Source organism: Crotalus tigris, unplaced genomic scaffold, assembly GCF_016545835.1.
Source record: "Crotalus tigris isolate CLP2741 ecotype Arizona unplaced genomic scaffold, ASM1654583v1 scf7180000017940.1788314, whole genome shotgun sequence".
Taxonomy (NCBI): domain Eukaryota; kingdom Metazoa; phylum Chordata; class Lepidosauria; order Squamata; family Viperidae; genus Crotalus; species Crotalus tigris.
In genome coordinates this window covers 1,051,248-1,063,226 of record NW_024096732.1, presented here as the reverse complement: position 1 = coordinate 1,063,226, position 11,979 = coordinate 1,051,248, and the positions used below count along the sequence as shown (strand labels likewise).

The window sequence follows — 11,979 nt, the reverse complement described above, 5'->3', positions numbered from 1 at the left end:
TGTTTTGTTTTTTTAAATAAAGATTCCCAGGTCTGTTTAACAAATGACCTGGAATCATTGATAGTCCAGAGGTATACAATTTAATAAATTATATGGTTGGTTACGCAGTCAGCCAGATGTTGACACATTTTTATCCAGCCATGGAGCCCTTCCCAAGGACCTGGGATAGGCAGATGTGGCTGTTTGATGGTGTTGGAAATATCATTGCAGGGCGAAAGCCGTTCTAAATCAAGCTTCCTTTTGCAACTGACTGATGCAGATTTTGTCAACACTGATGGCGCTCAAGCGGTGATTTGGGGCTGCACCAAGGGTGCTTATCATTACTGATCCTATCTTTGCTTTCTTTTGCCACAGTCATTCTGTTTCTATTTGCAGGCCTTTGTATTTGGTCATGTTCTCCAGTTCTTTCCCTTCTCTTCTACTGCCTCCAGGTACTGACTGCTACATCCATTCTCCAGACTTTCCCCCCCTCTTTTTATCAACAGTTGTGAAGACCCGGGTGTTATATGGCAGATGCTTACCTGTTTGAATCCTAAAGTCCCAAGCCCCTAACCTTCTTCATATGCTATTACTTTGCTTATTTTGTGATCCCATCGGTTGTTATTATTTTGGTTGGTCACACAGCCAGATGTTTATACTGGATTTGGCATTTTAATCCACCTACTGAATCCCTCCCAAGAACTTGGGATAGACAGATGCTGTTTTTGTTATTTTTAGTCCTATTTCAAAAATAGGAAACGGAAGCTAATTTGAAAAGCTTCAAAAAGTGCCTTATGACTCTTAACTTGTATAGAAAACTTTATATACATACATTGGTGCAGTAGTAAGATTGCATATAAAGAAGAAAAAAATGTGGAAAGGAGCACCAGTCCATGGCAAGAAAAAACGGTCTGGTGAAATAAAAACTGAGATTTTGGTGGTCCCACTAGACTAGACTAGAGCATCGGGAAAGAAAAACGCGCTCCAAGGATCTTTTTAAAACGAAGCCCAACTAGTCCGTCAAAAGGCCGTCGCTGCTAACGCAAACGCAAGGCGATTTCCTGCGGGGAAAGAGGCGCAGCCAAGAAGCAGGACATCCTACGGAACACCCGGAGACTGGAATGAACTGGTGGAACACCCCCAAGGCCGGATGATGCGCATCTGGGCCGGCGCGCAATCGTGATTTCCGCACCGGGCATTTGGGGATCCCCAAACACGCGATTGGGGAGGCAAAGACATTCCAAGCGAGGGCTGATTTGGGGCGGCGGCAGCCCCCACGACCCCGCACCTGCAGCAGGGGAGGCGGGGACTCGCGAGATACCGCCCCCTCGCCCGCCACGCCCCCTCCCCGGCCCCGCACGTGGCGAGCCAGCCCGGCGAGGCTCACCTGTGTGTGCCAGGCAGCGCCGGCCGCCTCCGCCCGCGAGAGAGCCGCGCGGCCCCCGAGGAGCGCCCCGGCCCCCGCCCGCCTCCCTCGGCCCCTGCCCGGCCGCCTTGGCCCGCCGCCCGCCTCTCGCCTGGCCTCCCCGGAGCGCCCAGCTCCAGCCCGCCGCGTCAGCCAGATCGGTATTTGAATAGCACAAAGGAACCGCCTCGTCTGGATTGGCGGGCCGGGCCACAGGTGGGCGGGCGGCGGCTGCCAATCCAAGGCCAAGGTGCCCGCCAATAGGTCCCCGGCGACGGGGGCGGGCCCGGGGAGGGGGTATAAATAACGGGGGCTGGGCAAAGCCGCGCTTAGTGCTGGCCCTGCCGAGCGCGGACGGCCGGGCGAGACGGGGAGGGCCGGGCAAGCCAGCATCGGGCATCTGGCATCGGGCGGGGTAGCCGGCTGCTTTCGCTGCCTTTTCCGAACGGGGCATCAATCGCCGGGCAAGGGCGATCCTGCCCGTCTCTGCCCGCCGCCCGGCGCGGCCCCCCTTGGAGCAGCGGGTGGATGCGGGGCCGGGCCGGGGCGCGGGCGGGCGGCCGAAGCTGAGCGGCCGGCGAGGAAGATGGAGTGCGCGCTGGACGCCCAGAGCCTCATCAGCCTCTCGCTGCGCAAGATCCACATGTCGCGCACGCAGCGCGGCGGCCTGAAGCTGCACAAGAACCTGCTGGTCTCCTACGTGCTCCGCAACGCCCGGCAGCTCTACCTGAGCGAGCGCTACGCCGAGCTGTACCGCCGCCAGAGCAGCGCCCTGGCCGGCCAGCCGCCGCCGCACCCGCTCTACCCCGAGGGGGCCGGCATCGCCCTGCCCTCGGCGCCCGCGCCCGCCCTCGGCGCTCCCCCGCCGCTGGGCGAGCTGGCTGGCCCGGACTTCCAGGCGCTGCCCGCTGCCGCCCCCGGAGCGGAGGGCCTCCAGCTGCGGAGCTGCGCCCTGGCCAGGCCGGATCCCCCGTCCGTGCTGCTGCCACCGCCGCCGCCGCCGCCGCCGCCGCCCGCCGACGACGCTTTGGGGCTGCCCGGCGCGGCGGGCGTGTGCCGGGACTCGCCGCTGCCCTTCTACCCGCCGCGGGGCTACCCCGGCCCCAGCTCGGCAGCTGCAGCAGCAGGAGGCGGCGTCGGGACTGACTTCGGCGGCTCGTGCGCGCCCTCGGGGCTTCCGCCGTCGGGGCCCGCGGCGCACTGCTCGAGCCGCACCACCGTGCTGGACCTGGACACGCACGTGGTGACCACGGTGGAGAACGGCTACCTGCACCAGGACTGCTGCTGCGCGCCCTGCCCGCCAGGCGGCCTCGTCCCCGCCGTCGTGGCCTCCGCAGCCGCCGCCACTGCCTGCTGCTGCCCGCCGCCGCCGCCGCCCAGCCCGGGCGCCAAGCGCAAGTACGAGCCGACGGGCGGCGCTGGGGATCCGCCGCTTCTGCCGCCTCCGCCGCCCGGTGCGCCTTCGCCCTTCGCCTCCTGTGCCAAGCGCGCCCGCTTCGAAGGCTTCCCCAGCGCTGGACCGGCGCCCTCGCCTTCCTCCTCTTCCTCCTCCTGCTCCCATCCTTCCTCCTCCTCCTCCTCCTCTTCCTCGCCGGATGCTTCCAACATCTCCAGCCTGATCTCCATCTTCGGCTCCAGCTTCAGCGGGCTGGTCAGCCGGCCGCCCCAGCCGGCGCCGCCGTCGGACTCGGAGCAGCTCTCCAGCGGACAGCTGTGTGGCAAACAGGCGCTGGCCAGCTTGGGGGCTTGGACGCGGGCCATCGTGGCCTTTTGAGAGCGGCCGGGGGCGCCGCTCGGCCCCCTTGGGGACGCGGGGGACGGACCGATGGCGGGCGGGAGACCCCGAAACAAAGACTGGACCGGCGGGGCTCTGGGCTGGAGCGGGGAGGGCAGGGGGGGCGTCGAACCGAGCGAATGTTTTCTGAGATTGGACCGCGGACTTTCCCCGGGGCCATCGGAGCTCCGCTTTTGCCGCGGACGACCGGCCGGCCGAGCAGAGGCGAGACGATTCGGGCAGCGAGGAACGCGGAAGACGGGCGAATAACTTTTCCTTTGTTTCTTGATTTCCCGGCGCTTTTGAGTTGGAGGGGTGGGTTTTCCCCCCGTTTTTTCTGGGTTTCAAGCCTTCTTTGATTTTCTTGCTTTGTGTGTGTGTGTGTGTCTTTTAAGAGGAGGGGTTTTTGATTTTTTAAAAAGGGGGAAAGGTGGGACCGTGAGCGAGCGCGAATGCTGCACGGGGGAAAAGGCGAAATTTTGGGGGTCTCGGTGGAGGAAGAGTTGGTTCTGCCTAATGGAGGGGGCGGTGGGGGAAAAAACTGGAAAATTGAGGGGAGGTCCCTGCCTGGAAAGAAGGCGATTTTCCCTTCCTTGCCTGTAAGGCTGGGGTGAGAAATATTTTTCAAAGCTTCAGAGTTAGGATTTATTTTGAAAGCCCCTTGAAAATCTGGGCTTTGAATGGATTTCGCTCTAGAGTCACTGCCCCCAACTCAAACGGACAGTATGCATTTTTTCCACTTCTCTGCAGCTGCTTAGGGTTTTTTTTGGGGGGGGAGGCTCACCTTTAGTGGGCATGGACCTCCCCTCCTCCCTTTTAAAAAAAAAAACCCGACGTTTTAAGCTGCAGAAAAATATTTCTTCAGAGGGTGATTTTTGTATCAATTGACCACGTTGGAAATGGTTACTATTTTTCCCTTGCATGTACACAAACATGCAGTACACACTCTTTAAGTATTCCATTTGCAGATGGGTTTTGGGGGGAGGTAACAGCTCCCATCCTGCACAGCTGTCTGCTTCCTCCCTCCCAAGGGGAGGTGTGGAAGAAAGAGAGGCAAACAGCTCTTAAGAGCTCCCGAGTTCACTATTTTTGTGTCTTTAACGTGTTGAATGACTCCTCCAATTTTTTTTTTTTTTTTGAAACACTCCTCAACCAGCCAGCATTGTTCAGTCCTGTGTGCAGGAAAAATAAAAATAAAAAATCTGTGTTTTCTGTAATCCTTTTTTATTTCTTGGAGAGGAGGGGGTGGGAATTAAATTTGTGTTTTTTTTAATTATTATTTTGCAAGGGAAGGGAGGAAAATAGCCTTTTGTTGTAAAAAGGTAGTTTTTTTTCAATCTGCCATCCACTTCACATTCAGCACTGTGTATTAAAGGACTCATTGCCAAAACCATTATTTTTTTTCCCACCCTCCCTTTGTATCTCTGTATATTTTTGTGTGTGTGTGTGTGTGCGTGTGTGCATACTGAATTGTATATCACCGGGTAAAACTGTTCAGATTTGTTTAAATTTATAATCTTAATAAAAAGGCCAATTATAAAAGGGGAAAGCATGTGGCTGTGTTGTCCTTACAAAAAGGAGCTTAGAGCTGGGAGAGGAATTGCAACTCTTGAGTTGCTGTTACTCCTGAGTAAGTGCATGACTCACCCTTGGCTAATGGGATTTGCTGCCGGCCCAGCCTTTTAAGTTGAGCCTAACCTAAAGTTGACTGAAAATGCCCCTGTCTGAGAGCATTTAAAACTCCAAGTTATCTTTCACATTTTAAAGATTTTTTTGGGAGGCTGTGGTGATGTCAAGCCTTATTCAAATGAATAAACAAAAGGAAAGAGAATGATCTACTTTCTTAAGACAACCAGACTGGAAGAAAAGAGCGTCTGCTATCTTCTTTTAAAAAAAACTTTTTTCATTAGTTTTTGGAGCAAACTTGGAGTTGTAAAAAGTTGAATTATTTATGCTTAGGGAGGCTTTGATGGATTCGGAGAGTTTATTTCAATCTGGGTTTCTTTTTTAAATTTTTTCAACAGAAGAGTGCCTTTGACAAAGGGCTAAAAAAATTTTTTCTTGTGGTTCTATAAAACATGGTTATGTGGCTGCATTCCTAAAGTTTGTTTTTCCCTCTTTATCTAGAGTGGAGTTTGTTATCTCTACTTTACGCCACTTGGTGGTGTTTTCCACACACCCCTTTCTTTAAACCAAATGAATGAAGGTAATAAAAAGATTTTTCTGACCAACTAGAGGCTGGCCTCAAAATTAATGGGTGTGCGTGACTGTGCACATGTGTGCCTACACAAACACATTTTTTTATAGGAGCTGTTACTAAAACATAGCTAGAAACATTCCCAATCCCAGACAAAATGGGCATAATACATGAAAACCTTTTGATACCCCTTATTAGAATTTTTACCCGGAAAGGATATTTACTTTCTGACCTCAAATAGATTATCATTTTTGCTTCTAAGGGTCACTGATGGATTTTGATGAATTTGTGCACTTGCTACTATCATTTTTTTCATTTATTTTTTCTTAAGTAGGAAAATCGTTTTATTATGGATCATGTTAGCTCATCTTGGTTTAAATTTTGAAAAAGCCCATTTTAGATCTGAATTGAAATACAGGAGAACGGAGTGTATTGAAATCAGAACTTAATATTTAAACAAAAAGGAGTTCCCTTCCGTTTTTTAATTTTTTCTTAAAAGAATGTATATAATTTTAATTCATTTTTCCCCAGTTTAAATTTACAACCGCGGTAAAGTCCAGCTTGAGAAGGCAATTGCCAGAGCTCTCCCTAGTGGTCAATGTGGGCGTTGCAGCATTATGCTATAGTAGATTAAAAAATACATTTCAGAGTTGGAATCTTGGGTTTGAGTTGAGTCCAAATTCAACTCATTTGGGAGGGATTGATATCATTACTGGGGGTGGGTGGGAAAGTGGATGACTCTTCTCTTACAGTTTATTGCCTCTTTGCACAGATATTCACACATAAGCACACTCAAATACATATACACACATCTAAATGGGCTGCATAAAAAGATTAAAACGAAAAGCCTGTTCTAGAACTTGGATAACCCAGGATAATTGCTACAGGATGCTAAGCCATGGTTTTAATGAACAAACTCCAGCCGAGTCCATGCGGTGCACTACATGCATCAGGATTTACCAACCACCATCTGGGTTTACCTGTATCCTGCCTTCGTTATTTTTACAAATAACTCAAGGTGGCAAACATCCAACATACTTTCCTCTTTTCCCCACAACCCTGTTGTGGGGAAAGCCACAGCTGGCTTCCACGCCTAAGACAAGACTAGAACTCACTGTCATCTGGTGATTGGCCCAAAGTCATCCAGTGGGCTTCCTTCCTTCCTTCCTTCCTTCCTTCCTTCCTTCCTTCCTTCCTTCCTTCCTTCCTTCCTTCCTTCCTTCCTTCCTTCCTTCCCCCTTTCAGCCTCATTTCAGCCGCTCTTTCTATCTCCTTTTCCTGGAGGACTCACAGGGCAAAACCAAATTCTCTGTTGCTTTTCCTCCCCAAAAAGGGCCCAACCGCTTTGAAAGAGAGCATGCAAAAAAAAAAAGGCTTGTAAATAAAGCAAAACCGTTGTGTTGAAAACAGCCCTGACCCCATTTGGGTGTTGTGGAAGGCAGAGAGAGGAGAAAATGGAATTAGCTGAAGACAGAGTTTGTTCTGGGCTAAATTTAAACTCCTGATAATTAGCAGATTGGCTCTGCTGGACCCTTCTTGGTATTCCCACAAGACAGTTAACCTCTCCATGAACCCAGTTAAGTATGTTGTGGGAACCAGGCCAATGGACGGGGCGAACCTAAAAAAACAGGTTAATTTAGCAACCAGCTTGTGGGTTGGGCAAAATGAAGAGTATCCCTTAACGCACCCAGAAAACCAGATTTTTTTCCCATTCAGGTGCACAAGAGTTGCCTATATTTAAAAGGGGGGGGGAAATGGGGCAGTTTGCAGGCAAATGAAAACCAGACCAACGTCCCAATCAACCTATGTGGGATAAAAAAAATATTTGTGGCCCCAATGCTTAAGGTTCGTACTGACTTAATTAATTTATTAATGGTTGATTAACGGTATCCTTGCTTTCAGTTAAGATTAATTCATATTTAATTCCATGCAGTTATGATCTTACCGCCAAATGCTCAAGGCGGCTAACGACATGAAAACTCAAATAGCAAAAGAGGCTTTTTAAAAAGCAAGTTAATTAGAACTACCTTCAAATTTAAGTTAAGTCTCTTTCAAGAATGGACATGTTCAACATATTCTTGGCAACGCTGAGAAAGGGGTAGGAAGGGTTTGTCAACTTCACCCCTTGGTCTGTGGCACCGAGATCGCCTGGTGGTGTCTCATTCAGGCCCAAAGCAGTTTGAAACCTGCTTAAGTGTTTGGAGACCAGCCCAGGTTAGAATAAAAAACTTCTTGTTAAGTTCAATTGTGGTGACATCATCAACAAATCCAGCTAGTTTCCACTACATCCACATGGAGAAAAGTGAGCAGTGGGTACCACGAGGTTCCCTCTTAGGCCCAGTAAACTCTCCAATATCTTCATCAATGACTTAAATGAGAGAATTGAAGAGGAACTCATCAAATTTGCAGATACCAAACTGACAGGAGTAGCCAACACCCTAGAAAACAAGCTCAGGATCCAAAAAGATCTTGACAAACTCGAACAATGGGCCCTATCCAACAAAATGAGTTTCAGTGTGGAGAAAAGCAAAGTCTTACACTTAGGCAGGAAAAACCAAAGGCGAGACCTGGCTCAAAAACAGCAACTGTGAGAGGGACCTTGGAGTCCTAGTGGACGATCACTTCACCATGAGCCAGCAGTGTGCAGCAGCAACCAAAAAAGCTAATACAATCCTGGTTTGTATAAACAGAGGCATAGAATCAAGATCATGCAAAGTATTAGTACCGCTTTATAAAACCCTAGTTAAGACCACACCTAGAATACTGCAGTCAATTTTGGTCCCCATATCACAAAAAAGATGTTGAGAGTTCGGAAAAAAATTCAAAGAGCAACTAAGATGACCCAAGGCCTGGAGACTAAAACATATGAAGAACGGCTACGGGACTTGTGTTTGGCTGGTCTAAAGAAAAGAAGAAATAGGGGAGACATGATAGCAGCGTTCCAGTATCTGAAGGGCTGCTACAAGGCAGAGGGAGCCAGGTTGTTCACCAAAGCACCAGAGGGAAGAATGAGAAACAATGGTTGGAAACTGATCAAAGAGAGAAGCAACCTGGAATTAAGGAGAAAGTTCCTAATAGTGCCGACAATCAACCAGTGGAACAGCTTACCCCCAGAAATCGTGGGCGCTCCATCACTGGAGATTTTTAGGAAGAGACTGGACATTCACCTGTCTGAGATGGTATAGGTTCTCCTGCTTGAGCAGGGGGCTGGCCTAGAAGACCTCCAATGTCCCTTCCAGCTCTATTCTATTCTATTCTATTCTATTCTATTCTATTCTATTCTATTCTATTCTATTCTACTCTTATTCTTGTTTACTGAATGGAAGGCAAACCTTCAGCTGTTCGCTTGGATGCCATTATCAGCTCCAAAGGGGGTCTTTTGTCCTTTTTAAAATTAAAATTAACCAGATGATGCCCCTCTCTCCTGACCACTGTGCTGGTGGAAGAAAATTCACTCTGCACCTTCTCAGAAGCCAACCCTTTTCTCATTATCCTTCGCCTGACTTCTGACCTCACGGCTTGGAAGCTGGGACGATGGATCGGTTGCAAACCCCAGCAGAAGGTTCAGCCTTTGAACTGCTAAAGCTGGGATCCTTTCATGTTTTCTCCTCGGCTGTCAGTTCAGCAATTCCTTTCCGAGGGAGAAAAACTCAGCAGAGCAGCAGAACAGGGAGGAGGAGGAGAAATTGGGGCTGGGGGTTTTTAGGGGAGAGGGAGAAAAAGGGAGAGGGGATTTTTGCTGTCACCCTGAAAATTTACCGACAGCATGATTAATTTATCGGCTGCTGATGAATATGAGGATGAGTCGAGGCAGGGAAAGAAGAGCAAAGAAACAATCGCTGTAGCTTCGCTTGGTGGAAAGGCTTCTGGGAGTGTGCAGAGAGCCAAACAAAGTTTTAGGGGATGGTCTGATCAGCTGGTTGGCTTAAGCAAGGGCTGGGAAGCGACGTCTCCTAAATCTGGAGCTTTCCCTTTTATCATGCCAGATTTAATTTACTGAGTTTCTTGGAAAAGGGAGAGAAAGCATTAAGATGGGCTGGACTTCCATTCCCAGAATACCCTAGCCCGGCATTTTATTAGACATATCAGTCCAGACGCCGACTGGGGAATTCTGGGAGCTGAAGTCCAACCATCTTAAAGTTGCTGAGGGATTGGAAGGGGAGGGTTACTACGGGGGGTGCACAGTGGTTAGCAAAAATTTTCCAGGTTAACACAATTTCTTGGGGGAAAGAAATCATATGGATGCTCATCTTTCTTTGATAGTTGCGCTTTGACAACTGGATCTGATCAGTTTCACAATGTTTCACTCCAAGGACTCTCAAACTCAGGCTCATCAATTGAGGGAGGCGAGGCAAACGAGGTGCGTGCTGTGTGAATGTGTCCATTTGTGTTATATATGGATTGCTGTCAGAACCTCCTGCAGAGGGTCAGGATTTTGTACAGTTGCAGCTCTCAGGAGCAAAGACGGATCCAAAATAAACATGCGATGTGAAACGAGGACTATCTCAAAAATACAAGCCGGATCTCGGGAATTATGGAGAGCCAGACAAACAAAATCACAAAAATAGGATTCTTCCGTTGTTTATTTCAAGGGAAAGGGACTTATCCTTTTCACACACACACACACTCACACATACACAAACACAAATGTATAAAACAGGATTTCATGGCCCAGGAAAACTAGAGAACTTCTGCCTGACATTGATTTCAAGACCCCCTTAAGGAAACACGTCCTGCTTCTGTGCCGAAACTCCAACTTAAGACTTTGGATTCAAGATCCTTTGATTCTGAAAGGAATTTGCAGGCTCTGCATCATTCTGGATATTTGGTTGTTCCTGTGATTATACAATGGAGAAATTAGATAAAATCCATATGGTGGCTAAAGAGATGGTCCTAAGTTGAGGACTGCCTGTCCAGCTCCAGCTCCATACCACAGGACTGGAAGGGACCTTGGAGGTCCTTTAGTCCAACCCCCTGCTCTTCTTGGAAACCTCTGGTGATGGAGCACCCACAACTCCAAAAGGCCCGCCGTTCCTTTGATTGATTCTTCTCATTGTCAGGAAATTCCTCTGTTGTTCTACGTTGGTTCTCTCCTTGAGTTTCCATCCATCGTCTCTCAGGTGCTTTGGAGAATAGAGTGGCCCCATCTTCTTTGGGGCAGGCCCTCAGACATTGGAAGGTGCTATCATGTCCTTTTCTTTAGACTAGCCATACCCAGTTCCTGCAACCGTTCTTCGCATGTTTCAGACTCCAGCTTCCTGATCATCTTTGTTGCTCTTCCCTAACGTGGGTTACATTTTTGCTTTTAAACAAATGACTCCCCCCACCACGGCCCAAACATTTCCTGGAAGATGCAAAATTCAAGGAAAAGCAGACAGCTCAAGATCTAGAACCACTGGCCCTTCCTTCTTCCCAACCGCCGGTCCGTGGATCAGTACCGGTCCGTGGCATGCCAGCAACCGGTTCGCACAAACAAGCAAAGCCCCATCTGTGGGATGCAGGCAGCACACAAAACCACGCGGAAAAACCTCTCTCCACGTAACCGGTCCCTTGTGCCCAAAAGGTTGGGGGCCTCTGCACTAAAACATTCTCCAGAGTGACTTTCCCCAAAGCTTAAACACATCCAGTCCCATTCAGTTCTGAAGAAGAGTTCCCCAGATCCTATGGGAGAAGAACAAACGTCTTAGGAACCGGGTGCCACCCTGATCTTCTCCAAAACATATTATTATCACCATCGCATTGTTCAATTATATTATTTTACTCTTATTACTAGGACAGGTGAGTGGTAGAAAACACAGGAAGCCGTTCTATTAACTATGTAATTTCACTGATCCCGCATCTGGCCTAAATGATAATTTACTTTACCTCCAGCCCATACAAAGCTGTGTGCCCCAGAATTACATAGTTCTTGAAAAGAAAACACTGAAGACCTGGGATCAGCTTTATTCCTCTAGAAACATTGGGGGGGGGTATTAAGAGATGGAGAGGGACGTAATCTAAGCAGTAGATAAACAGATTTGATGGTCACAAGGAGCTCTTTCAAAATGCTGTTTGATTAGGAATTCAGTTTGCTGACTTGGCCTTAGGTTTTTGTTGTTCGAGAGATCCATGTCTGCCACCTGGAAATCCCAGAGAACAGCAGCCTGCAGGAAGTCCTCAACTTACAACCTTTGAGCAACCGTTGGAAGAGATGTATGACCGGTCCTCATACCTGCAATCATTGCAGCATCGCCACGGTCAGTCAAAATCGGCCTGTCTTTGCCACAGTTGCAGCATCCCAGGGTCATCTGACTGACATCCACAAGCCACTTTGTGACAAGCAAAGTCAATGCAGGAAGCTGGATTTCTTTAACGACACGATTCACTTAAGAACCGTGGCAAAAAAAGATTGCAAAATTGGGCAGGCATCTCTGAACAGAAATTCTGGCCGTTCAGTGGAGGACTGCCCGACCTCGCAGGTTAAAAAGAATCGAGAGCGAAGGTTCGCCTTCAACCAATCCTTGAGAAAAGCTCAACAAATATACCGGTCAGACACTGAACAAAACGCGGGCGACTCCAGGCAAAATTCAACAGGTTTAATTCCAGCCAACAGGCTAAAAGAACTGGGGAACAGGGTCAAGGGGA

At 49.0% G+C, this 11,979-nt stretch overlaps 1 protein-coding gene across 1 annotated transcript; it reads left to right on the top strand.

Moving 5' to 3' along the window:
- The first annotated feature begins 1,728 nt into the window (after positions 1 to 1,728).
- Positions 1,729 to 4,707, top strand: IER5L (immediate early response 5 like). The gene has a single exon (XM_039345118.1). The coding sequence runs from the start codon at positions 1,971 to 1,973 to the stop codon at positions 3,156 to 3,158; it is 1,188 nt and encodes a 395-aa protein (XP_039201052.1). The 5' UTR covers positions 1,729 to 1,970; the 3' UTR covers positions 3,159 to 4,707.
- The last annotated feature ends 7,272 nt before the right edge of the window (positions 4,708 to 11,979 follow it).